Here is a 25,604-nt window from a genome sequence, read left to right as displayed (position 1 = left end):
AGGGCCCATCATACGATTTCTGATGTCAACTGACGACGTGCTGCCTTTCTGCTGGAGTTGCGGCACCGAGCGAGGGCAAGCGGAAGCACAGCGTCGTCGAAGCCCCACGGGGAGGACCTTGCAAGCGCACGCAAGGTACGATGCGACAGGCATTGTGGTTACAGGACTGAAGATTGCCCGTTGCAGCAGTTGCTCTCCGGAAGAAGGCGGACTTAACGGGCAGCGCTGTGGCTGCTTAGGCGCAGCAGGCGAGACGGGTAATCTGCCCGCGGGCGCGATCTGGCTCGACTATCTGCTGCTGACTGCACGCAACAAGCTCGACGATCTATCAGAGCAGCACATTCCGCATGCGGAATTGCAGCAGTGATTACTTTACACCGCTGCGATTACTTTACACCGCGGCGTTGGTTCCAGCTGTGTAAGCGTTGACGACTGCCAATGTCCTGCGCGACAGCGTGCATACGCACCGCCGCAGTCTTTACGCTTTTGGGCCAGGCGGCACGCGCTGGGACGCAGCGCACGCCCCAGACCATGACTCTTCGCACGCCTTGATTGGCCACGCGCCATCTTGGCACATCTTGGGGTATCAGATCTCCGTACCCCGCAGGGCCCCCTTCGAAATCAGGGCCCCGCGCCGCTGCAACAGCCGTGAGAACTACGGCAAACCACCGATTTCACTTGTGGGTTTGGGGGCAAGTTGCCCCACCGGCTACTGTTCTGGGCCGAGGTCCTAGCGCGGATAGCAGCGGACGACAGCTTCCTGAAGGATTATAAGAGGACCCTTTTTTGCGTACTACTTTGTGCCGTCCCATCCATCTTCCTTCTCAGAGATACCCCTCCGTTTGTTCATTCTCAAATCTTCCCGCAACCATGGCTGCTCCCAAGCTCGATTTCACCACCTTTCAGAACGTCATCAATGGCAAGCTCACCACCACCGATAAGGTGCGCCAGGGCATCAACCCCGCAACTCTCGAGCCCCTGTTCGATGTGCCTGTCGCCACTCCCAAGGATGTCGACGCCGCAGTAGAGGCTGCCCAGGAGGCCTTCAAGTCGTGGAAGAACACGACTTGGGCCGAGCGCAGCAAGGCTCTCCACGCCTTCGCTGACGCCTTCCTTTCCTACAAGGACGAGTTCGCCCAGCTGCTCACCAAGGAGCAGGGCAAGCCTGTACGTATCAGAGGTGCCCATGCCGCGAATCCCACGTGCTGACTGGAAGTGTCCAGATCCCCATGGCCCTGAACGAGGTCGAGACCGCCGGCCTGTTCCTGCACACCTTCGCCGACATGGAGCTCAAGGAGGACAGCGTGAGCGAGGATGACGAGAAGAGGACAATCGTCCGCTACACTCCCCTGGGTGTTGTTGTCGGCATTGTGCCGTGGAACTTCCCCATTGTCCTGGCCTGCGGCAAGATCGGCCCCTCGCTGATGACGGGCAACCCCATCATCGTCAAGCCTTCGCCCTTCACCCCCTACTGCGACCTCAAGATGGTTGAGCTGGCCACTCGCTTCTTCCCGCCTGGCGTCATCCAGGCCCTCTCGGGCGATGACAACCTTGGCCCGTGGCTGACGGCCCACCCGGGCCCGGCCAAGATCTCCTTCACCGGCTCGACGGCGACGGGTAAGAAGGTCATGGAGTCGGCGTCCAAGACGCTGAAGCGCGTGACGCTTGAGCTGGGTGGCAAGGACCCGGCCATCGTGTGCTCGGACGTCGACATCGCGGCGACGGCCCCCAAGGTTGCCACCCTGGCCTTCCTCAACTCGGGTCAGATCTGCCTGGCCATCAAGCGTATCTACGTTCACGAGAAGATCTACGACGAGTTCCTCAAGGCGTGCGTCGAGCACACCAAGACGCTCGTGCTCGGCAACGGCACCGAGCCCAACACCTTCCTCGGCCCCGTGCAGAACGCCATGCAGTACGAGCGCGTCAAGGGCTTCTTCCAGGACGTGCACGAGCACAAGATGAAGGTGGCCGTCGGCGGCGTCAACGACAAGACGGGCGGCTACTACATCACCCCGACCATCATCGACAACCCGGCCGAGACGAGCAAGATCGTGACCGAGGAGCCCTTCGGCCCCATCGTGCCGCTGCTCAAGTGGAGCGACGAGAGCGAGGTCGTCCACCGCGCCAACGACACCAAGATGGGTCTCGGCGCCTCCGTGTGGAGCAACGACCTCGCCCAGGCCGAGCGCATCGCCCGCCAGCTCGACGCCGGCAGCGTCTGGATCAACACTCACCTCGAGCTCGACCCCAACGCTCCCTTCGGCGGCCACAAGGAGAGCGGTGTTGGCTACGAGTGGGGTCTTGGTGGCATGAAGGCCTACTGCAACGTCCAGACCCTGTTCTTGAAGAAGAAGGTCTAAATTAGCCGGAGCAGGAAATAAAAAGGAAGTAAAAAAAAGAATATTAAACTGGACGAAGATCACATGAGAATCAGGAAGTTGCTTCTGCATCTGACGGCGGGTCGAGCTGACATGGCCTAAGATTTTCCATATGCATGATCATATAGTGACGAATTGAATGAAATCAATGGTTCAGACTCTTGCTCGTGCTTATGCTTATGTGTCAGATCTTCGATGTGTTGCCCCCGCAGTGGCTGTCAATATGAGTACAAAATAAGCACCCTAAAATGTGTGTGTACATGTATGTATAGATAAGTGTTAAGTTCGAAGGCAAGCGCGAAGAACAGCAAGTCATTAGAATACAGGGTGACGATGGCCCTATGTCGAACATCAGAAAGCACTGCTGGAGTAATCCTTACGTGCATTAGTATTTTCACCGCTTCGTGTGGCGGCGATATTTAACTCAACAACTCTGTCCAGCCAATTGCTTCAAGTGCCCAACACATGCTTAGAAATGCTTCTGAATATATAGAAAGACAAATTCACGCTAGCCTCCGGCTACAATGCCCTACCACTGATGATCCACGTCGGCTATAAATTGCGGAGCGGGACAAAGTGGGATTTAAGTGCTTACGCCGCTCATCTGTGATCATCTCGCATGCGTCAACCAATCAGGCGGTGTCATCCACATCTCTTTCCTCTTCTGGGGCTTGCTTGCAGCTGACGCTGATCTTCCACAGCGATCCGGTAAAAAAAATAATTTCTTTTTTTATTATTGCAGAAAAAGCGGGGAAACAAGCTTTGTTGGCTCGCCGGAAGGAGTTGCTCCGGTTGGCGGGTCGCGGGCAACGATTCATAGCCCAGTCCTCGGCGATGGGAGCTTTGGCCGGGTGTTCGTGGAGGACCTTGCGCCGGCGGTGAGGGTGGAAGCTAAGCCTGGCGAGTCATTTTGCTTCTTGGGTAGATGGTCAGGGTATACGAGGGTTGATATTCGAAGTGCTTACATTTCCGCGGAGGTGCAATGTCAACGTTGAGTCTGGCCTGGAGTAGCGGGTTGAGGAATGATAAACAGGGGAGGGAAGAAAGCAAAGAGATAGGACTAATAAGGGGGAAATAGAATTAGAGGTATCGGGTTGCTGAATTGTATTGCATGCAGCAGTTAGGTCAGAAGAGCTTTTGGTTCCCACATACACAATACATATACAGCGCTAATCATACAGGTTTTAACATTTACCTCAGCTCCACATCGAACTTCTCTACCAGCCGACGTCTCACCTGCTCATGCAACTGGTTCGCCTCCTCGCCCGTAAGCGTGCGTTCCAAGCTCCTGTAGACGATGCGGTAGCACCAGCTCTTGCGCATCTTCTTTGGGTGTACGAACTCGTCGATTAGCCTCACGTCCTCGACCACATCGCCCGCAATCTCGCGCACGACCTCCATCACATCGTTCTCGTGCATCGCTGGCGCTTCATCCTGCTGCGGCGTGGTAAGGCCTCCCGCAGAGCTGGGCGCCGATTCTTTCTTCGGCGTCACCTTGCCAGGCAGCCAAAACGCCACGTCTCTAGGCGTGGCCGGGTACTTCGAGAAGGGCTGGAAACGGCTGATGCCCCAGTCCCTCAGGCCAGTCGCGCTGTCGATCGCACCTTCAGAGGGGCGCTTGAACTGGTTGAGGAAGCGAGGGTCCTTGCTCCAGAATAGACGAATGTCTGGAATAGAGTAGAGCAGCATGGCGATACGCTCGATGCCAATACCAAAAGCCCAGCCGATGCGATCCGGCACGCCAGCGTTGTTGAGGATGGCTTGCTGAACCACGCCGCATCCGAGGACCTCAAGCCAATCACCTTGCCAGAAGACCTCGAGCTCCCAGGACGGAGAGGTGAAAGGGAAGTATGCTTCCACCCAACGCACGCGGAGGGGCTCTTCGGCTTCAGCAGAGAGTTCAGCAGCGACGGTGGGGGACGAGGCTGCCGCAGCGGCAGCTTTACGGGCCTGAGCGAAGATTTCAACGACGACATTCTCGAGGCTACGCTTCAGATGCGTGGCGACGGCGTCGACGGCAGCGGCGTCATGTCCGGGTTGGAGAGGGTTACGCTCTGGGTGAGTAGTAGGGTTGGGATCTTCGACCTTGATGTCGTGCTTGGGGAGCTTCTCAACGTCTGCCCAGATGCGGTCAGCGAGAGAAGCGTACCCGTCGAGTTGGTTCTTGTCCCAGGTCATGGCACCCTCCATCTGGTGGAACACGGGGTAATGGCTCCGATCAACAGCATCGCGGCGGTACACGTCGGCAGAGATGAGATAACCAGGAGAGGTGTTAGCGCGGAAGGTGTCGGCTTGGTGTGCCGACGTGTGGGTGCGCAGGACGGTTTCTTTGTTGATGTAATAGGTATCACTGCGGTTGCGGCCAGGGTGGTCGGCGGGAAAGCCAAGGGAGTCAAAGTTCTGGTGTACGCTCACAACGGGGAAGAGGTCATTGTGGTACTGGTAGCCAGGGAAGCGCGACTCGATAAGCTGGCGAGTGATGGAAATGGGATGATCTGGTTGGAGATGTAACCGGCGAGAAACAGCTTCAAGGATGCTTGACGGAGTGTTCATCCACTCGTCTGTCTGATATGTTCGGCCTTCTACCGTTATGGCTTTTGAGGCCTGCCCTGGTGCAAGGTTAGATGTTTGACTAGAGTTCAAGGCATGCGGACGAAGGGAATTGACTGCATTTCGGGCAAAAATATTTTCTCCGTCCACAGCCTTCGAAGCACATGCAGGCTAGTGATGAGGAGATAGACTAAGGAAAGAGCTGAAAGCAACCACTCAGACATACCTGCGGCAGATGACGACCATCGGTAGGCGGAGAAGCCAAGGCGGGCTCGGCGTGCCAGCAAACCGGGCCGAGCGGAAGCAATTGGCACGGCCAAGTGATGCAAAGCCACGGGTAGCCTCATCTTGGGCGAAGTTCTGGAGACCGGAGTCAGCCGCGGCGGATGTTGAAGATCGACCGCGGTTGCGCTTGGGGCGCAATGGATGGGGCGGCGGCCAAAACAAAAGCCGGCGAAAAAAAGCCTTGGCTGACGATTGGCTCGGCCCAGAGCACCTAATCACGGCCAAGTGGACCCCCATTGCCCTCGCGCTCACTTCCGCCTGGACCCTTTTGCTTTCTCCGCGTTTTCTTTCTCCCTCCTCCGCGTATTAATACCCTTGCATTCCGGCCGAGGGTAGGGCTGCGCGTGCTGTAGATTGGACCTATCTACCACCCAGCATGGCGACCACCACCACCACCGCCAATTCGGCTGCCGCCGCCAAAGCCCTGGAGACGGCTAAGAGCAAGGACATCCAGAAGGCGCCGGTGCGCTATCCCTTCTGGTTTGGAGGCTCTGCGAGCTCTTTTGCTGCCGGTGTGACACATCCGCTCGACCTTAGTGAGTACTGCGATACCGGAGCCGCCTGCAACTCTGGCTAACTTTGCGACACCACAGTCAAGGTATGCCATGCGCCGCGCAATCACCAAGCCTCGCTCACACGCTGCTTGTAGGTCCGCCTCCAGACGCAGCCTCACGATGGCGCCCGGAAAAACATGCTGCAGATGTTCGTCCACGTCGCTAAGACCGACGGTGTGACTGGACTGTATCGTGGGGTACGTTACCACTCCCAGTGAGCAGGAAGACAGAGTGCGTCTAGCTGGTCTTGCAGTCTGACAGTCACAGCCGTGCCATTGCCTTGCGCGGGCCGACTTCTACTTCTCCAACTCAAGCGACCTCAATTCCTCAGACCACTTAACCAGCTCTCTGCCCGCCCTCATAGCCCACTTAACTGACTTGCAGTATAGTTGTCTGCCTCCCTCCTGCGCCAGATTACCTACAGCACAACCCGCTTCGGCATTTATGAGCAGCTCAAGACCTCCATGACCACCCCTACCTCGACCCCCTCCATGCCCACGCTGATCGCCCTGTCCTCCGCCTCCGGTTTTCTGGGCGGTATTGTCGGAAACCCAGCCGATGTGCTGAACGTTCGCATGCAGCACGATGCTGCTCTGCCGCCTGCCAACCGCCGCAACTATAAAAATGCCATCGACGGGCTGATCCGGATGACGCGCGAGGAGGGCGCGAAGAGCTTGTTCCGCGGAGTTTGGCCGAACAGCATGCGTGCTGTTCTCATGACGGCTTCGCAACTGGCCTCGTACGATGGCTTCAAGCGCATGATCCTGGAATACACGCCGCTCAAGGACGGCCTGGGAACCCATTTCGCCGCCAGCTTTGCTGCCGGTTTCGTCGCCACAACTGTTTGCTCTCCGGTGGATGTGATCAAGACTCGTGTCATGAGTGCTCATGGTGAGAGTAAGAGCTTGGCGAAGCTGCTCGTTGATATCAACCGCATTGAGGGTTTCGGCTGGATGTTCCGTGGCTGGGTTCCCAGCTTCATCCGCCTGGGCCCACACACCATTGCTACCTTCCTTTTCCTGGAACAGCACAAGAAGATCTACCGGAAGCTCAAAGGTATCGAATCCTAAGATCTGCTCTGACCTTTCTCCATTTTGGCCTTTCATACATTGGTACTTGCGCCTAAAATAAGAAGAGCGGATGAGCAATTGTCAGAGAGTAATCCATGTTCACTATTCAGCGGGGCCCAACGGGGTCTGAATTTGTTCTTTTTCCTTCTGATCGTTGGATGTCTGCACACCTTGTCTTTCTCTTGCGCGCATACGCAAGCATTTGCACGGCGTTGGGGTCCTCGTTGAAATAGACTATAGATGCCACATTGCCTCGAATAGACGGCGTTCAGAGTGTGACAAATGTGTTTTGTGCCTCTTTCGTGAATATTTGCCAGTATGCCAAGCGGGACATGAACGGTAGATAAACGATGTCTTGTTGCCTTAAGGCCACAAGGCATGCTTACTTGTCAGTATCATCTCTCTTCCTGATCTAGAGGAGACAATACACGAGTCCAAAGACTTTTATGAGCCATCGCCGATTTGCCTACCGCCGAAACAAGTATCTGAAAAATCCAAACGACTTTGTTCCATCTATCTTGATCGCGAGCCTGGAGATAGAGCCGGATCTCTGAGCATGCTTGCATAGTCGTGTAATCCCAAATAAGCGATGCAACAAGCTGCCTATATGTGGGATCGAGGAGAAACCCGCCGTTACGATCAGGAAACAAAATTGGAATCATGGACGTGACGGAGACAACTGAAAAGATGGCTAATTTCAGAAGCAATGCGCGACGGAGGCGTGCATTCTCTTCCATGATAGTTACTAGATATCCTGGAGTCAGTCGCAGTGGCATCGGAGGTGAGGCATAAGCTGCTCACAGTTCTCAAGAAGCGTGGGACCGGGCGAACACAATAATGTCGGCAGCATTCTGGGAGAGGTGTGAGTAGTGGCGACTGTGGTAATTATATAGGCAGTTCCGGCTTCCACATTTACTCGAGTCTAACCCACGGTACAGCAGGACCTTGAAACCGGGGGATAACCATGCCTCAACACGGTAGATAGTGCTAGGAGAAATAATAGCAGGTAAGCTTGTTAGGAAGTAGTCAGCTGCATACAATTTCATACAGTAAGGCATGCTCATACAGTTGTGGCTATCGTTAGATCCTGGCGGTAGATCTCTACCGACACATAAATCAGACAAAGCAAATTCTCGCGGACTGACGATGTGACGATCAAAAAGTATCTCATTTGTGGGTGTACTTGTCAGTTGGCTGAAATCAGCGGCGACTCCATGCAGCGGATGCTGTACAATGTGTCCAGAGAACAGAAAAAATCCTCCAAGAAAAGAGGGGGGCAATAACACTACCAGGAACGCCAACGCTATGCAACCCGAGAAAACACAAACCTCGTAAATCCCTGTGTGCGTAGTTGCCCGGTGAAACCTACCCTGACAGCGCCATTGCGAGAGATGCCAATATCGACAGATGGAGCGGAGAAAGGGACGACGCGGAAATCCAAACCTCATTCTCTGCCAAAAAGAGAGCCGAGGCTAAAAACGAGAAGACTCAAAGCCGAACAATGACGTCCATGCACGGCACCTTCCACTCCTTCCTCGCGAAGAGACCCTTCCCCCAGTCGGCCGAGGCGCCAGCAACGCTAGCTGCCGCGTCCGGTGTGCCGCGCTTGCGCTTGATGCCGTCCATGGCCGCCGAGACCAGCGCGCCCGCCGTGTTGTTCACCGTTCCTGCCAGCAGGCTCACCGTCTCCATGGCCACGTCTAAGGCCATGGAGGCATTGGACGGCGGCACATAAGGCTCGTGCGCAGATGCGGCGTCGGCATCGGAATGATAGCGGCCGTTCGGCTCGAACCAGCTGGTGTTGAAATCGAAGAGGGCGATGACCAAAATGGCGAGGAGCAGGCTGCAGTAGACGCAGGGCCGGTTCAGGAAATAGGTGGCAGAGATGAAGAGGACGAGATAGACAGGCGAGGCGTTTGTGCTATGCGCAGACGAGTCAGGCGATGCCGACAGAGGCCGAGAGGAGGCGGCTTACAGGAAGAAGAGTATAGGTATCCAGCTCCGCAGACAGAACATTGTGATTAGATAGCGCGCGACAGGCTCATGGGAGAAGACGCGGCGGGGGAGGCGTAGCTTAGTTGGCTGTTCGGCGTACGAGGGCGACTGAGCGGCGACTTAGCGCTGCAAGAAGCGGCGTAGGTTGGAGAAGGGAGCGGGCGCGGAGGTGGAGGCGGGCGTAGGACTGAGTGGAGAGCGAGAGGGAGGCGGAGGGCTGATGGGCGGAGCCGGGGTTCGTGGTCGCTGCTGATGCAAGGCTTGGCGCACAGCGGCTGGGTTGACCGCTGACTATTGCTGCCAGCAGATAACACGGCCCCTAGATTCCATGGAGCTCGTCCGTCCGACGCTTTCGCCGTGTCGAATCAGATCGGAGCATGCGCTCTGCAACACACCACACCAACCGACCAGTGCATGCGCGCCGTTGTCGCACTACCTTGCCTAACGCCCATGGTCCCTCGACTCGGAGCTTTCCATTCCCAAAATACTCCGGGCTTCAAACACCAGCCTCGGCTTACGCGCAAAGGTGCTCCGGGATTTCTTCTCTCTACAGCCCCGAAAGCTGCAGCGTATTCACACGGAACTATACGAATGACGTCTATTGTCGAGCGAGTACAAAAAACGATACCCGAAAGCTCGTTAGATACAGAAAGCATCACACCTCCGCGAAACTTCGCTCCTCATCCCACCACGATCTGAACATCTTCAGTCTCTCGGTTCTTTCTTTTGCAAGCCGTCTTCCCGTTTCAGTCTACTGCTGTTAGCTTGCAGTTTGCATATCAGCATGGCCACTTACCTTCATCATAGCCTCCAACCTCTCCAATTTGACCTCGAAATGATCTACCGCTCCTTGCATGCCTCGGCCTGCTTTCGCAGCTCCGAAGGTAAAGCATCTCCCGACACCAATCGCACCAATGGCGTCAAGCCTGTCGGCATCCTGGACAATGGCGAGTTCAGGGTGCTCCAGTAAGACCTGCCGAACTTTTCCAGGGTCCTTAAGCTCGTTCGTGTAGGACACGTTCTTTGCGATTGTGTGCACCTTGGACGCCAGACCAGGTGACGCTCCGCGCTCCAACAAGACGCTCATGATCTGCGTCTCGGCATCTTCGCCAGGCTGTAGGTATTTGTGGTCACCGACATCGTGGACAAGCCTGGTGGTAAACGCGCGTTAGTCTACGAGGCCTGGAAATCTGGGGATGTTGACTTACGCAGCAAGGTAAATTGCTGTCTCGTCTAAAACATTCTGGCCGCTCTTCTGCGTTTCGGCAAGAATGTATTTTGCAAGCCCCAGCACACGGCGGACGTGGTCGAAGTCATGGCTGGCATCGTAACGAGACATATACTTCTCCACGTATGTCTCGACTGACTCAACCAGAGCCTTGCTCTCATGAAGCGGTGCTTTCAACGAGACAATGGTCTCGGTCTGACTGGCCATTGTTTGAAGTCTGGAGCGGTGGTGGTTGAGAAGGAAGGGAGACAACTCGTCCAAACGCTTTCGACGCGCCTTATAGCTTTTGTTTTGAGGCTTGCCCTACTGCTGCCTGATAACGGTGTATGCTTCTGGACTTCATGTTGCACTGTCAGCCCCCAAAAGGGAAGGTCGGTGTCTTTCTGGTATTGTTTTGATACTGAAATGGTGAAGTTTCCACAACTGAATCGTGGCAAAGGTGACGGGATTGGACTTTTAAATTACCTGGAACTGCAGGGGCGGGTTAAGTCGTGTGGAGCGGGTCAGAAATACGGGAAGACGCGATATGGCGCGCGCCGGCGCGCTGTCACGAGGCGGCGCTAGACGATGTCAGGGACCTCGGCACGGGCAAGGCGTCATGATCACCGAGTCTCGGTAGCTTGCGGCACTCTCACAGCACTCCCTCGTGCTTCCACTTCGATTCTTTGATTCATTCCCTCCTCGCATTGCTTCTCCGCCTTTCCATGTGATGGATTCCTGCAAGCAGGCATCTAGTAAGGTGTCTGAAGCGCTGTCGCTTCCTCCAAAATGGCTGGCCCAATACAGCGACTTTATCACCAAGAACGCCAGCGCCGTCTCGCAGATCGAGTCGGCCCTGCGGTCTCTGACCTACATCATTCCTGGTATGCGCAGTCGCGTATGCGCACTGGTGTGCAGCCAACGCTGACCGAGCTCCGTAGGTCGCTTCCGCGAGTCTGAAATCGCATCAGAATCAAGTCAGTCCACCTCCTATCGTGGTCGCATGCGGCCGTGCTGAAATGTAGCAACGCAGTCTACAGTGGCGTCCAGCTGCTGTCGCTCTATCATGACTCCCTCCTCGCAAAAGCTGTTGCGCGCCTGCCCCCGCAGCAGCGCCCGCGCCCGACGCCCCACAGCCGCTACACGCGTTTCTGGACCGACAAGTCGCCTACCTACAAGCGCATCGCCTTGACCCTGCAGATGATCCAGTACACGGAGCTGCTATGGGAAATGGCAGCGAAGAGAAAAGGCGAAAAGGCGCGATGGAGGGTGATCGTGCTGCTCGAGGCTGTAAAGGCCTTCTGTAGGTTGTTGCTGCTGCGCCTGACCAACTCGCGCCCATTGCTCAGCCCGCCGCTCCCGCAGCGTGAGTTCGATCCGAGCACCTTGGAGGAGAACCAGGATGGCTCGTCCTTCGATGGCACCGAAACCCCCAAGACTGAAAGAAGCGATGACGCGAGCTGGACCATGCCGCGGACGGGCCTGTCGCTTCCATCATTACCCGACTCGCACGATATTTCGTCGTACCTGCTGTCCAAGGTTCTCACTGCCGATGATATCAAACCGCCGAAGGCTCTTTTGCACAGGGTCACCGGGGTTGGCGAGCTTGCCGAAGTATTGTACATCTTCCGACCGGTCATCTACGCCTTGGCGATGCAGCACTGGTGTTCCAAGAAAGGAAACAGCTGGAGGCCGTGGCTGTTGGGTGTGAGTATTGAGTACGGTGCCCGGCAGCTCGCAAAGAAGGACTTCCAAGAGAGGCTAGCTGGCGGGCTGCGCGGCCTTACTGGTCTGGAGCGGGAGGAGCTGCGAAAGCGGGGTTGGGGCATGGGTTGGTGGCTTCTGAGGGGCGCTTTTTATGAGAACGTCACGAAGTGAGTGCTGCAATCTCTCGGCTGCGTCGTGATACTGACTAGAATCAGGGCCTGGATCCAATCTTTGACGAAGAAGCTTCGGGGAAAGCCGCTAATTGACATCGCCGGCGGTATCATCGAGGACTACGAGTACTTGTGGGATCAGTACTACTTTTCCACAGCGACTCTCTAAACAAATCATGTACAAGTTTCCTTTTCTTTTTCCGACGATATCCCCACCGCAGTCGGCGGTGCAATCTGGAGAGGCGTGGACACTTTTGGGCGCGATCGGTTTGGTGCCTCTGGGAATGGTCGTTCTGCTGTCATTTTCTTTCCTGGACAGCGCGCAGGTTCTTTCGCTGCTTTACGAGTTTATAATTGTACTGTCCAGCTTTTGGCGAGCGTTGCGGCACGCGCGACTCATGCGCCACAGTGAAAGTGTGGATGGCTGACAGCTCCACATGCGGCAGGCGCGGTGGCGCGGACCCTCATCGCGTCTCCGCGCGTTCGCGACTACCTACTCGCTGATTATCTGCTGCACCCTCCTCCGCTCATCCACACCCCCACGCCCGCGACTGTTCGGGACTCATACCCAGCTTTGTTTGCTTTGCGCAGACCGGCACAGTCCCAGAATCAGCGCATCGTCAGCATGCGCTTCTGTCCTTTGCATGCACTGACAGTGACGCCAGCGATTTCCCACCATGTACATACGCGATCTCACCTCCCGCCAGACCCCGCGCAATCGCTAACCGTAATCTCCGTAATCATAGGGTCGAGATCGTTGACCTTACATCCAGCCCGGAGCCGGAGCTGGACCCAGCTGCAGACTCAAACTCCCATCACCACATTTCTCACCCGCTCTCGCACATGCCTTTTCGCGAATCTCCTGCGAAACGCCAGAAGACTCACCACATACGAGACGATGGCGACCGCGAGAATACTACTGCGCTACTTAAAAGCTTTCGACCGCGCTCGACTCCATCGACGAAAAACATCTCGAGCGGGAATCATGGTACGTCTACCCAGGCGTCTCCGCATGAACGAGCTTCCCTCCGTAAATGCCCGCCAGCTTCCCCTACAAAACAACAACCGGGCCCGACCAATGTCAATCGTTTGAGTTTCGCGCCATTCAGAAAGACCACCTTAGAAAAGCTGGCGAAGCTGAGGGGATTAGGTGGCTCGTTTATAAAAGCTGGTACAACCAACACAAGTAAAAATAGGCTGACGGAGGAGCAAGAAGGAACCACTTTCAGCAGGCCAGTGGGAACACAATCAGCGTCCGTATACGGCAATGGCGTTCGTACTCCAGGGTCTGGCGCAGCGTACTACTCGTCCAGCCAAACGCCGGCGCAGACCAGGAACATGCCGCAAAGTGCATCTATGGTCCCCCAGGACTATCCGCACGGGCTCCCGTTGCCTCGGCCTAACAATTTCATTGAGCCTTCCAGTCCATATACGCCTCCCTATGCTTCTCATCCGCCGTCCGCACGTCCCACCACGATCTCCAGACCTACTGCTCCACGGCCGCTCCAGGTCACTCCTATCCCACTTCCTTCCATACCGCCCACCAACCCTTCGCTCCGACATCCGGCTCCTACGTCTGACCGCCCCAGCGCTGCTTATTCTTCTCCTACGAACCCTGCTTCCTCACTTCCCATCGCTGTTTCTTCTGAGAGTCATGCTGGTCCTTCGATGGGACAATGCGCTGCTATCAGCTCCCCACAGTCAGATCCCTCCAGTTTGGGAAAAGGGAAGCAAAGATACCCACCTTGGACGTCGGAAGAAGACAGCGTGATAGTCTACTTGAAGCATGGGCTAGAGTGGGGCTTCAAACAGATTGCCCATGTGCTAACGGGAAGAAGTCAAGGTGCTGCCAATACCAGGTACTGCAATCACTTGAAATACGGTTATGACATGGCGCATGCAATTGAGATCATTCAGAACTCGAAATGGGCTCATGTATTGCAACCTGAGAAGCACGCCGAAATTTTAGCGCGCCCAGTACCACTGCCACCGATCACAATTACCAGACTCTCTACAGGATTCGATTCACCGTTACCAGCTACAGCAGACGGTACAGTCACATTACAAAGGGAACGGCGTGCCGCACAAAGACCGACGAATTACTACTCTAAAGATTATTATACTCACGCGTTTGAGCATGAAGCTCCCTCGAACACGGAGCCGCAGGAGCCTCCCACAGAAGGGCATCCCAGTGCGCAAACTGCTGGATTCCTTGGGACTGAGATAAGAGGCAGGAGCGCGAGAACAGTCCGAGGACCTGTTAGTACGAGAAAGTCCCACTCATACAAGCCATATCTATCCTATCACGAACGATTCGCTCTGAGAGGTGGGTTTGAAGAGGGCGAGTGGCAAGAATTGAATGATTGGAAGGGAACAAAAGTCCACATCCCGTTCACCAAGGAAGAGTTGAGGAGCATCGAGCATGTCGTGACCCCAAAATCCACTGGTACGACCGACTCGATCTTGAAGAATTTGACGGAGCCCCAGATCCTTAGAGTTGCAAGCCAGGCGCGGAGCTCTCTCCCAGAACGTACCAAGGAGAGTATTGAAGCGTTCTTGAGAGATGTGGTGGACGGCCGAATGCCGAAGGCGGAGGTGCTGCGTCTCGGTAGACAGAAGTATTCTTCGCCGACTATCGGTTCAGTACTCAGATACAGGGAGCTGGGCATGCGAACAAACCAGAGGGACTATTCCAAAGGTGGAGCTATCCAGCTTCAGACGCCAATTGTCGAGAGCATTGGACCTTCTTTGACATTTACCGGCACTTCGGGCGATGTCAATACCATAGCTTGGGCGCCCAATGGCACTCAATTTGCCGCCGGCTCTGCTTGCCTTGTCGATTCCGACAGCATGCAGTACAACAGGCCCAACAATCTTCTTTTTGGAGACATTTCACGAAAAGTGCTGTACGAGATCCCTGATCACTACACTGAGCGCGAGCGGCCAGAATCTGGCGTGAATTCGAGTCATTCAATGCACGTCACCCAGGATCATCGACTTTTTCAGACTGTTTCAATGGTTGCCTTTTCACCTGACAACTCGCTTTTATTCACGGCTGGATACGATAATGTCGTGCGGGTTTACGACGTTTACGACACTGAACAACCAGAATTGTGGCGTCCTGCTATTCGTCATGCGAGTAAAGTTGATCTCCTCTCTGTCAGTCCTCAAGGTCTCCTCGCTACAGGTTGCCAACGGTCTGAAAAGAATTCGATCAGGGTGATAGACCCCTACCTCCTCAATGCCGAGTCATCAGAGCGCTTCGACGAAAATGGTATTAAACTGAAGCGGGTTGTGCACAGCTTCGCTTCCAGGAAAGCGGCAGAAAGGCCCGACAATGACATATACCCTTCAGCTCTTCGCTTCGACTGGTCTGGTGAATACCTACTAGCGGGATTCGCCTCGACGAAGAGGGAGGAACTGACAAGCGGCGACACGTGCTTGTGGGATGTCCGTACCGGTGCTCAGATGACAATATTTCCTGAAACACGGAATGTTTTCGATGTCGCATGGAACTCGAACAGATGGAAGGCACCACTGTTCGCAGTTGGGTGTGTAGCCGGCACAAACGTCAATCGCGGCACTCGCTCTGTAATCAAACTCTACGATATCCGGGCCCCTGGACGATACGGCATGACGTTGGAGTTGGACTGCCCAGCTCTTGATATGAACGACGTACTTTTCTGCCCTTACGACGATAACCTCATTATAGCTGGATGCACGAATGGCAAGACATACGTCTGGGACATCCGGCAGCCACGCCCCGAGGACCATCTCTATTCTCTCGTGCACGGAGAACCGTTGATGGAGCTGGGAGACGACGACCCCGCGTCGAGAGAACGTTTGGACACCGGTATTCGCTTTTGCTCATGGGGGCACGACCGCAGAAGGTTATATACTGGTTCGTCAGACGGCGTGGTCAAAATCTGGGATCCTTACCGGGCCCCAGACGACGTTTTTGTGAGAGATGTTGTGCAGTTAAACTCCGGGGTCATGTCCGGTGCATTCAGTCCTGACTACACAAGCCTTCTTCTCGGCGAGGTCAACGGCACCATCAATGCCCTCGAAGTTGGCCAAGTTGGCCGCTCTATCAAGGACATAGACTATTTTGATCTCATCTCCTTCGAAGATGAGGCACATGCATCTGACGATGCGAATGACACAGACAAGAGCAACAAAGAAGACTCAGGGGTGGCCACTGCCCAGCAGCTTTTGCAAACACAGCAGATGACTCTCCGACAGATGGGCAGCCTCCCGATCCGCCAAGCGGTTCAAGGTCCAAACTATGCTGGCCCGTATGACAACGCCGCGGATGCGCCAGAACTACGCCAGGCAGCGGCGCAATTCCAGCTTCTCCACTGTGCTCCGCCGACAGAGCAGTGTAGCCTCCCAGCTTGCCACGAAGCCGCATCCAGCAACATCGTTCCCGAAGAGGCTGGCGACTCAGGCAGGTCCGCCGACCGCATCCCTGGCGCGCTCCGCTCACTAGCTCGCACCACTTCCTCTCAGGACAACGGCAAGGTTGGCACACGGTCAGCCAACAGCTCGATCGTACTGCCCGTCCTCAAGTGCTCGAAATGCAACATCCGCCACGCTCGGCCGCGCACGGAAGCAGACGCCGCCGCTGCCACCACCGACGACGACGACGACGACGACGACGATCATGTAGACGCGTCAAAGCCGCTCTGCGAGCGCTGCAACTTCGGCTGCCCCCGTTGCGGCCGCAAGGCGGGGATACTCTCGCACAACGAAGACTCCGTCATCGCGGGCGTCTTCTGCCTGCACTGCCGCGCTGTTTGGCGCGCCGACGTGCTGGGTTACAAGCTCGTTTACCAACACCATGGCGGCGATGATGAGGGCTGGGACCCCCGCGACGACGAACGGTTCATGTACGAGCGCGCGCGGATGATGGGGATCCGGAGGAGGGCCCCTACGACAACGCCTGCAGCGGCAGCAGCAGCAGCGGGATCGGCTCATGACAACGGTAAAAAGGCGACGAGGAGGAAGCCGAGGGAGGCGCAGGTCGAGAGGGATAAAAGGAGAGGACATGATTACCTCGCAGATGATGGTGAGGACTGTATACAGGAGCATTACCATAGCTTGTGGCAGGATAGACCTGCTTCTCCGCTGTGAAACTAGATGAGGGAGGGGTACTAAATGCGTGAAGGAGAGAGGCGAGCAAATTCTAATGGGGCTAAAGGATATAGGCAGACCATGGGGGGAATTAATTTCGGTTTTCTAACTGAATCGTGGCAAAGCCGTCTAATGCAATGTGAACTGCCTTGGGAAGGGCTATGGGCACGTGCGTGCGGCGGAAAATAGGATGTCACGGACTTCGGGTGAGCTTTCAAAAGCTGTGGCAGAGCTTACGAGCGATGGGTCCGCACATTATTTCCAATGCTAACTGAGAACGAGAAAGCAATGTTTCTCACTTAGAGAAATATTAAAACATATACCGAAATCAACTGCAACTGAAAAACAACTTTTCGGATCATTGGCAGCTGGTAGTTAAGAGACCTTAAGAATTGACTGAGAAGAGGTTGACTTTACTTGCGTGAAGGGTAACAAGATAACGGATTTCTAATCCTTTAGTATTAAAGATGTCATGAAACCGTGTGGTATTACTATGTCTGGCTATTAATTAAAGTGAGTTGTCAGATGAAAAATCAACCATTAAAGAGGCGTCATAGTCACTAGGCACTATAATATAGCAAAACCATGGTTGCTGAGGGGTGGCACTTGCCAGAGCAGTCCGGGCACAGATCTTGACATCATAGAGTCTTAAAAGAAAAAAGTTGATGGAGCGGCCGCACACCGCCTATGCATTCTATTCTACCCCGTCATCCATCTTTTACCGCCATCTAATGCGGTAGATGAAGCCGTCATTACTCCGTCCCGCTCTTCCACCGCCACCAGGAAAAGAAAACAAAGACCCTGGCGAGCCGTTTGGCCCCTGGTTGCTACCGCCCTCCCCGTATCTCCCCCGTCTTGACTGGACACGTTGATTCCCAATACCCTGTTCCGCGCATCTTCATGTAGCTGGACGTCTTCTTTTTTTTGCTTGTCGGAGCAAAGGGGAAAAGGGAATATTTGTCCAGTATGTACATAGCTTGGTAATAATAAAAACGCCGCTTTAAACCATCAAAACAACCGTAGATTCTACACAGTCCCTCGGTGATGAATGTGTCTCTCTTTTTCTCAAACTTCTTTACATTCATGCAGCTGCAGCTGATTGCTGACCGGGCGGGCCGTACTCGACCTGGGGGTAGGGTTCTCCTGGTGCCAGGAAGTTGGTGTTCGGGTTCTTAGCGGCCTTGGCTGCCGAGCAGCGAGCCATGGTTGGCGAACTATGGATTGTTAGTAATTGGTTGGGAACTCAGGATACGGGATGTACTTACTTCCTCGAGATTGCGTCAGTGAAGTAGAAGTTCTCGATCGGCTTCTTGAGGGGAGCGTTCGTAGCGTTAGCACCCTTGTTCTGGTCAACGACCTGGACCTTGCTAAGCTCAGCCAGGGCAGTCTTCTCGACAACGTCGATTCTCCTGAGCGCGGGCGAGATCTCCTCCATACGGTCGCGGAGAGCCTCGACGTCGTCATAGGGAAGAGGGGTGCCGAGGTACTCGCTAGCAGCACGAATGATCTTCCAGTCGTGCCTAGCAGCGCCGAGCAGAGCGGTGGCAACCCGAGTCTGCTGGACACGACCCTCGGTGTTGACGTAGGTACCGGCGCTCTCAGTGTAGGCAGCACCAGGGAGCACGACATCAGCAAGCTGGGCACCCTTATCACCGTGGTGGCCCTGATAGACGACGAAAGCACCCTTAGGGATGTCCGCCTCGTTGATCTCATCGGCACCAAGCAGCCAGATGAACTTAGCCTCCGTCTTGGCGACCTCGGGCGAGGGAACGGTGAAGCCGACCTCGTAAGCACCAGCACGAGAAGCCTCACGCTGGAGAATGTTGTAACCGTTCCACTCAGGGGTCTGGAAGTTGGACTTGTGCTTCTCCACAAAGCTGCCAACGGTCTCGAGAATGGACTTGGCGTCAGCGTGCTCAACAGCACCGCTACCCACGATGATCATAGGCTTCTTAGCTTGAGCCAGCTTCTGACCAAAAGGACCAGACAGGGCCGACTTCAAGTCGGAGGCCGTATCGCCAAGCTTCTCATACTCGAAGGTGCTCTCGAAGTCCTCGCCGACGAGACCAATCTCAAGGTCGGAGCGCAGCCAGTGCTTCCGGATGCGAGCGTTCAAAACGGCGGCCTCGTGCCTGGGGTTGGTACCAACAAGGAGGATGTAATCAGCCTCCTCCACACCGTAGATCTTGGAGTTGAAGCTGTAGTTCGAGCGGACATCAACACCGTGAGCTGCCGGCTCACTACCATTCTTGGTGTCAAGAGCAAGGTTTTCCGAACCAAGCCTGTTGGCCAGATCCTTCATTGCCACCATAGTCTCCGTCTCAGCCAGTGCACCAGCCACAGCCTTGAATTCATTGCCCTTCGGCGCAATCTTCTGGTAAGCGTTGCCGATCTCCACAAGGGCCTGCTCCCAAGTAGCCGGCTGGAACTGGTCGTCGCGGCGGATAAGCGGGATGGTCAATCTCTGGGTGCTGAGCGCGTCACAGGCAAAACGGGACTTGTCGTTGATCCACTCCTCGTTCACATCGTCGTTAAGCCTCGGGAGAATCCTCAAAACCTGCAGTCCCCTGGAGTCGACGCGGATGTTGGAGCCAAGGCCGTCCAGGACATCAATGGATTCGGCGTGGTACAGCTCCCACGGACGAGCCTTGAAAGCGTAGGGCTTGGAGGTCAGGGCACCAACGGGGCAAAGGTCGATGACGTTTCCAGACATTTCCGAGTCGAGGGCGGTCTCGATGTAAGTACCAATCTGCAGGTCGTTGCCACGGCCAGTGGAACCAAACTCGGGGGCGCCGGCGACGTCATTGGCGAAACGGACACACCTGGTGCAGTGGATACACCTGTTCATCGAAGTCTGCAACGTATCAGCAATTATGCAGGACTCTGCTCTGGCCACCAGGCGCATACCTTGACCAATGGGCCAATATTCTTGTCCTCCACCGCACGCTTGCCGCCAATCTCGTGGAAGCGGCCTCTGTCGGCACCGTATCTCATCGACTGGTCTTGCAGGTCGCATTCACCACCCTGGTCGCAGATGGGGCAGTCGAGGGGGTGGTTGGCGAGCAGGAACTCCATGACACCCTCACGGGCCTTGTGCACGAGAGGAGAGTCGGTCTTGACGACCATGCCGGGCTGGACGGGCCAGGCGCACGAGGCGACGGGCTTAGGGGCGCGCTCGACTTCGACAAGGCACATACGGCAGTTTCCGGCGATCATGAGCTTCTCGTGGTAGCAGTAGCGGGGGACGGTCGAGCCGGCCTTTTCGCAGGCCTGGATGAGCGAGGAGCCGGCTGTGAGTGCAGGCGTCAGCATCGTGGCCCGCGGGGCAATGGCGCGGCAGCGGAGGGCTCACCTTCGACTGAGACCTTCTTGCCATCTGAAATCTCAATCAGCGTGGTTCATGAAGCTAGGCACACAAGCGTGGGACGCACCGATGGTGAGCTCGACGTCGGCGGGCCGGTGCGAGGTGGCGGCGAAGGTACGGCTGGCATTGGCGGCCGCCAGCCGCTGGGGCAGCCTGACCGACCGGAGGAGCTGTTGCCGCAGCATGGCGTGGAGTGGAGAGGGATGCGGAGGGCTGGGTTTGGATGGGCGGTGGTGTTGGAGGCGTGGTTCACACTGGAGGCACTCGGCACCGCATTGACGTCTTTTGCGGTTTAGCGCCATTTCTGACCTACCCGCATCGCGCCGCCTCTGATTGGAAGTCCGGGCGTCGCTTACAAAAACCCTTTCGCCCAGCGCCCGCTGCCCGTTTCCTTTTCCTCCTCAACTCATTTTGAGGACAACTTTTATTGTGGGAGCTTCTGGACATCCTTCTCGACCAGAATTTCCTCTGCTATTTGTCCGAGACCACGACTCGCAGGGCTCCGTAGCTGGAGCAGGCCACGGGCTCTGCCCCATGACGTTCTGTTCCTTACCAACGGCGCTACATCTCTTCCAATTGTTCCCATCCCGCTTGCTGCCAGCGGCGTGAGTGTCGTACCAGCCGTGGAATGCTGGATCCGTAGTCACAACGCTAGCTTGCACAATGCATTCATGTCTCTCGGTCTACGTGTTGCTAAAAATGAATGCATTCTATAAACACGGCGAGTAGGGTGGTTTACAGTAGGGCGAGATTGCCACCGGCTCCGCCTGTACTCCGGTACTCCTGTGTATCCAGCACCGGGAGGAGACAACCCTGAGCACCTTTCTATTTTTACTAGCCAACCCAATCAACACAACGCTCATCTTGACCCAATGAACGGCCATGCTATATGTCATCCTCATCCTCGTTCTCGGCCTTCTTGCCTTGGCTATCGAGCCTGTCCAGCCCGATGCTCTCCGTTGTGTTGGTGCGGCTTGGCATGCCCATGGCCTGGCGGCCAGTCTCGTTGCTCTCAAGGAACTCGCGCAGGCGCTCCTTGAACATCTCGACCGCTTGCTGCGACGCAGCGTTGCTCATGCGCAACATGGGGCCCCAAAGGTTGAGCGTGTACGTCACGTAGGCAGCAACACTTAGGAGGATCATGAAGATGAAGTAGAGAGGGTTGCGGAGGACTAAAATTCAGTCAGCGATCGTTTCGCGTGCACGGTTTCTTGAGCATGACTTACCAGCCCAAATCTCGTTCCAACCCAGTGCAAGCAACAGTCCATAGAAATACAAGGGCACTTGCGTGATGCCGCCGATAGCGCCGCGCTTGGCCTCGACGTAGACGCCGTCGGCTGTCTTCTTGAAGCGAACGCTGAGATCTGCCTGCTTGGCTTCGCTCAGTACTGTCATCTCTTCTTCCAGGCTCTTTCCTTCCTCCTCGTCCACGCCGCCGATAGGGGTCAGGTCCTCCTCATCGGCCGGCGTGACGGTAGCTGGAGCAGCGCCGATCCACGCATCCAAAGGCGGCGGTGACGATGTTGCCGACAGACGGAAGCGACTGAGGAGGGGAATGAGAGTGAGGGTGGATTCGCGGGCGCGTGTGTAGATGCCCTCAATATCATCGGTCGGACGCCAAATGCGAGGGACTCCGGTTTCGTCGTAACGGAACTTGTCTTCGAAATTCTCGCGCAGCTTGAGAAGGAGGTTTCCCTCCATCATCTCCTCATCGAGCTTCGCCCTCAGACAGCCCCAGCTCTTCCGTCGTAAACGCCAAAGGCCAACCTCAATCTCATCTGGCGATGCATCGAAGCTGCCTGCGCGTTCCGTGAAACGCTTCTCTGCTTGAGAGACAGTCTCAGTGAACACTGCCCATATCCGGTCCCACAGCTCCTTTTCAGTTGCTACAGTGTGCTTCTCCCCTTCAGCCGGAGCACCAGAACCTCCACGGCCCGAGCCCAGTTTGTTGAATTCCAAACCAACCGACTCGTTCAAACGGGAGCGCACCCACCGCTCGACGCGAGTAGCCAGCCTACGCATCTCTTCTTGACGCAAGCGTGCTGACACATCATCGAGGTCCTTTTTGTACAAGTCGAACTCCTGGTCGTACTCGCTCCATGGCGCACCATCCACCACGACAGCCTTTGCGTGCTCCTCGAACGTGGACAGAGCTTTGTTCTTTTCGGAAGCCACAATTTCAGCAAAGTCATAGTTGTTGCCCTTCTTCTGTCCCGATTTGACTGCTGCACTGACAGCTTCGGAAAAGTCATTGACGCCGGACTTGTGTGCCGCGGTCAATTGACCGGTAAACAATGCTTTGAGACGAGTGTCAATTTTGCCAGACAATTCCTTCGACTTCAGTGTGTAGACGCCCTTGTGGTACCGTGAAGCCTTGGTTTCAAATTCCTTGAGGACAGCGACGCGGGCACTGTTCATGGCTTCACCGAGGCCGGTAATTACAGAAGGCTTGCCGGAGCGGACGCCCTCGGCCTGCTTCTCCTCCAAAGGTGTAATCTTCTGGTCAAATTCGACGAGCACCTCTCGTGAAATTTCGTCGCACCTGAACTGGGCGAGCAACTCCTGTTGGGTTGGCAAGTCCAGGTCCTTGTTGTTGACAATTGACTCCCAAACGCCATCCGCGTAGGTCGGGAAACCGTCGGCGGGGATGCGTCTGTGGTACTCCGGCAGAAAAACAGGGTGAGTTTCCTCATCGATCAGGCCCGCAAGTTTAGGGTCCTTGTAGCCCTCCCGGAAGCGTGTGCTGAGCTTCTCCACATCCTCAACGAATTTCTCCGGCTGCAGAATCTTGTGCGGAAGTGTGGCGAATGCGAAGTCGAAGTAGTCCTCAATCTTCGAGTTCTCGAGACCCTGAGGTTTCGACAGTGTCGACCAGATACGCTGCATGTCTTGCAAGAGAGTGTTTCTTAGGTTGGCCAGAGGGGTGTTGCCGATGTGGTCGCGAATAACGAAGAACAGAAGGGAGCGTGGAGTAGTCCTGGGAATCTCATGTCAGCTACACAAGTCGTACAAAATCCAGAATCTGCCACGTACTTGCTGTCCTTGACAAACAGCTGCAGGTTGACTTCAAAAACAGTCTTCAGCAGACCCATGTTGGCTCCCTGGTATAAGCCAACTTGGTGCTCCCAAATGTTGACGATCAATACCTCGCTCGTTGCCAGGGCGAACAGCGCGCTCTTCCGCTCAAAGTCCTGATCCTCGCCTCTCTCACGGCCGTCGGTTCCCTCGACGTCCATGACTAGGATGTTGTCGGCCATAGACTTGTCACCCTGCCCCACGCGCTTGTTCTTGGACATCCAGATACCCTTCGTAGTCTGGCGACGTTCGTTTTCGGACATGACGCCGAAGGACGTCTTGAACAAGTGGTTGAGCAAGGTCGATTTGCCGGTGCTCTGAGAACCGAAGACGGAGATCAGATGGTAGTTGAAGCCGGCGGGGATGACTTTTTCGAGGGCCAGATAGTTGGAGAGACTCGAGCTGCAGGCCAGTCAGTCAGTACGGAGGTGGTGAGAGCAGTGAGGGCGGGCGTACTTGAATTCCTTATTCTCGTCGATGACCTGGACGCCGTGCTCGTACTGCTCGGGCGTGGCCTTCTCGCCCACGGCGGCGAAGTGGCCATTCATGACGACTGAGGGAGTCGAATGCGAGCTGCTTATCGAGGGACGTGGCGCGGTGTTGTCAGAGCCATTGGGGACTTGTAGAGCTGGTGACGCCATTGCAGCTAGTGATGCGGGCTGCAGTTGAGTGTTCTGGAGAGCCTGGTCGCTCGCCTAGGGATGCGGCGCAGAAAAGTTTGGGGAGACGGCAGCACGGCGTTGGCGGAGGGATCACGCGCGGCTTGAACGTCGACTGGGTGGCAGGTGCAGCAGAGGCATGATGGGGGGCCAAGCGAACTGGAAACAGTTGACGTGGAGCCCGGGGACCCCTGCCCCTCCGCCGGCTGGATCACCGCCCGTCGTTGCCCTGACCTACGAGCACAAACCACGAGATCGCCCACTTGGCCGTTGCGCTTTACTCCCTTCGTGCTACGAGATCGCTTCACTCAACATTGCAACAAAATCAGAGAGCTGAAGCTTTGTCCCGATGCACTTTTTAAAATTAACATCGTGCATTCATGTCCGGATGGATCCCTGTCGCAATAATACTATTGGAACCGGCCTCGCACCGGGCGAGACATGGCTCCCTCGCCTGGCATCTGTCCCTATCCCCTTCAGAGGGTATTGCAGCTGGAGGATCTGTTTTTCGCTTCATGTCATTGGTAGCTGGAGCTATCTGTCATCCGCATGTAAATGTGGAATTAAAAATTACGCATAATTCTCACCCGAACAGTAGCTTCCACGTATATTGTTCCTTGTAAAGAAAATCGCCGAGGCATAGCTACCCCATATTCAAGGGCTCTGCTATTCTTCGCGCTAGCCTTCGCTGGTACGCCTCGGTACGGACTGGTGCGGTGCACGTGCATGCTCCTGTGGCGTGCTGCAGTCGAATGCAAGACATTTGGCGTGTCTCGGATATCACGAGCGAACGTCATCGACACGGTGCTGTTCATCGCAATCACGGTTATCCCTGTCAATACTCTGTCTACCTTTGCTCCTAAAGCACGAAAGAAACCATTTGCCGAGATGAAGATAAGAAGCAGAATAAGCAAAGAAGCAAGCATCCATCATCCGCCCACTCCTTCCGTCACATTACCGTGTCCGTTGCTCGACACTCCCGAACTACTACTTCCATTTAGAGAAGAAAACTTTTCCCTTTGAAAAGAACCCAGGTACAGCTGCAGGTAGTGAGAGCCTTCCCCAAAAGATGTTTCCAGAAGAAGACTGAGATTTTAAAGCTGATATGCCAAAGGCGAACAAAGCCAACCTTTGACCACGTAGGAAAGCTGCCTTTGTTGCTTGCCGCATCCAACGAGCCTCGGAGCTTCGTGACGATCCGTAAGCTTGAAGATGGCACGATTGCAGTAGAAAACAAGAGCTGGTGAAAGAAAACAAATTCCGGAAGAGCAAAATGAAACTTGCAGCCGCTGCCGCGGATATCATGCTGACTGTAGTTGATATGAACATCGGAAATGAGAGAAACGGCACCTTGTCTGTTCCGTCTATGCGCGGCAGAAAGGCAAGTCGCACCGACTATACCAAGACGCATACGATCGGAACACAGTCGAGAAATTTCGATGATGAAAAAGCTCGAC

The 25,604-nt window shown here is 55.4% G+C and overlaps 8 protein-coding genes across 8 annotated transcripts; 4 read left to right on the top strand and 4 right to left on the bottom strand.

The window, feature by feature from the left end:
- Positions 1–870: 870 nt before the first annotated feature.
- On the top strand, positions 871–2,360 carry LTHEOB_1483 (Betaine aldehyde dehydrogenase; the record flags this gene model as incomplete). Its single annotated transcript, XM_035510189.1, has 2 exons — positions 871–1,167; positions 1,224–2,360. The coding sequence occupies 2 exons, from the start codon at positions 871–873 to the stop codon at positions 2,358–2,360; spliced, it is 1,434 nt and encodes a 477-aa protein (XP_035365993.1).
- Positions 2,361–3,569: 1,209 nt separating this feature from the next.
- LTHEOB_1482 (Phenylalanyl-tRNA synthetase protein) lies at positions 3,570–5,174 on the bottom strand (the record flags this gene model as incomplete). The annotated part of the gene is made up of 3 exons (XM_035510188.1): positions 3,570–4,873; positions 4,965–4,987; positions 5,155–5,174. 3 exons carry the CDS (start codon positions 5,172–5,174, stop codon positions 3,570–3,572), a joined length of 1,347 nt encoding a protein of 448 aa, XP_035365992.1.
- Positions 5,175–5,589: 415 nt separating this feature from the next.
- Positions 5,590–6,837, top strand: LTHEOB_1481 (Mitochondrial dicarboxylate carrier; the record flags this gene model as incomplete). Its single annotated transcript, XM_035510187.1, has 4 exons — positions 5,590–5,749; positions 5,812–5,858; positions 5,914–5,964; positions 6,157–6,837. The coding sequence occupies 4 exons, from the start codon at positions 5,590–5,592 to the stop codon at positions 6,835–6,837; spliced, it is 939 nt and encodes a 312-aa protein (XP_035365991.1).
- Positions 6,838–8,325: 1,488 nt separating this feature from the next.
- LTHEOB_1480 (Hd domain-containing protein) lies at positions 8,326–10,267 on the bottom strand (the record flags this gene model as incomplete). Its single annotated transcript, XM_035510186.1, has 4 exons — positions 8,326–8,758; positions 8,813–8,940; positions 9,629–9,983; positions 10,041–10,267. The coding sequence occupies 4 exons, from the start codon at positions 10,265–10,267 to the stop codon at positions 8,326–8,328; spliced, it is 1,143 nt and encodes a 380-aa protein (XP_035365990.1).
- Positions 10,268–10,769: 502 nt separating this feature from the next.
- LTHEOB_1479 (Peroxisomal membrane protein pex16 (peroxin-16)) lies at positions 10,770–12,085 on the top strand (the record flags this gene model as incomplete). The annotated part of the gene is made up of 4 exons (XM_035510184.1): positions 10,770–10,923; positions 10,981–11,016; positions 11,073–11,913; positions 11,962–12,085. The coding sequence occupies 4 exons, from the start codon at positions 10,770–10,772 to the stop codon at positions 12,083–12,085; spliced, it is 1,155 nt and encodes a 384-aa protein (XP_035365989.1).
- A 2,411-nt stretch (positions 12,086–14,496) lies between these two features.
- Positions 14,497–17,049, top strand: LTHEOB_1478 (WD repeat containing protein; the record flags this gene model as incomplete). Its single annotated transcript, XM_035510183.1, has 1 exon — positions 14,497–17,049. One exon carries the CDS (start codon positions 14,497–14,499, stop codon positions 17,047–17,049), a length of 2,553 nt encoding a protein of 850 aa, XP_035365988.1.
- A 1,081-nt stretch (positions 17,050–18,130) lies between these two features.
- Positions 18,131–20,598, bottom strand: LTHEOB_1477 (NADH-ubiquinone oxidoreductase; the record flags this gene model as incomplete). The annotated part of the gene is made up of 5 exons (XM_035510182.1): positions 18,131–18,263; positions 18,315–19,903; positions 19,957–20,339; positions 20,402–20,425; positions 20,481–20,598. 5 exons carry the CDS (start codon positions 20,596–20,598, stop codon positions 18,131–18,133), a joined length of 2,247 nt encoding a protein of 748 aa, XP_035365987.1.
- Positions 20,599–21,298: 700 nt separating this feature from the next.
- Positions 21,299–24,129, bottom strand: LTHEOB_1476 (GTP-binding protein sey1; the record flags this gene model as incomplete). Its single annotated transcript, XM_035510181.1, has 4 exons — positions 21,299–21,585; positions 21,640–23,390; positions 23,447–23,890; positions 23,945–24,129. The coding sequence occupies 4 exons, from the start codon at positions 24,127–24,129 to the stop codon at positions 21,299–21,301; spliced, it is 2,667 nt and encodes an 888-aa protein (XP_035365986.1).
- Positions 24,130–25,604: the final 1,475 nt, after the last annotated feature.

The sequence above is a fragment of the Lasiodiplodia theobromae genome (genome assembly GCF_012971845.1).
Source record: "Lasiodiplodia theobromae strain AM2As chromosome Unknown scaffold_4, whole genome shotgun sequence".
Classification (NCBI taxonomy): domain Eukaryota; kingdom Fungi; phylum Ascomycota; class Dothideomycetes; order Botryosphaeriales; family Botryosphaeriaceae; genus Lasiodiplodia; species Lasiodiplodia theobromae.
The sequence above is the reverse complement of the archived record's forward strand: the minus strand, read 5'-3'. Positions and strand labels throughout refer to the sequence as shown.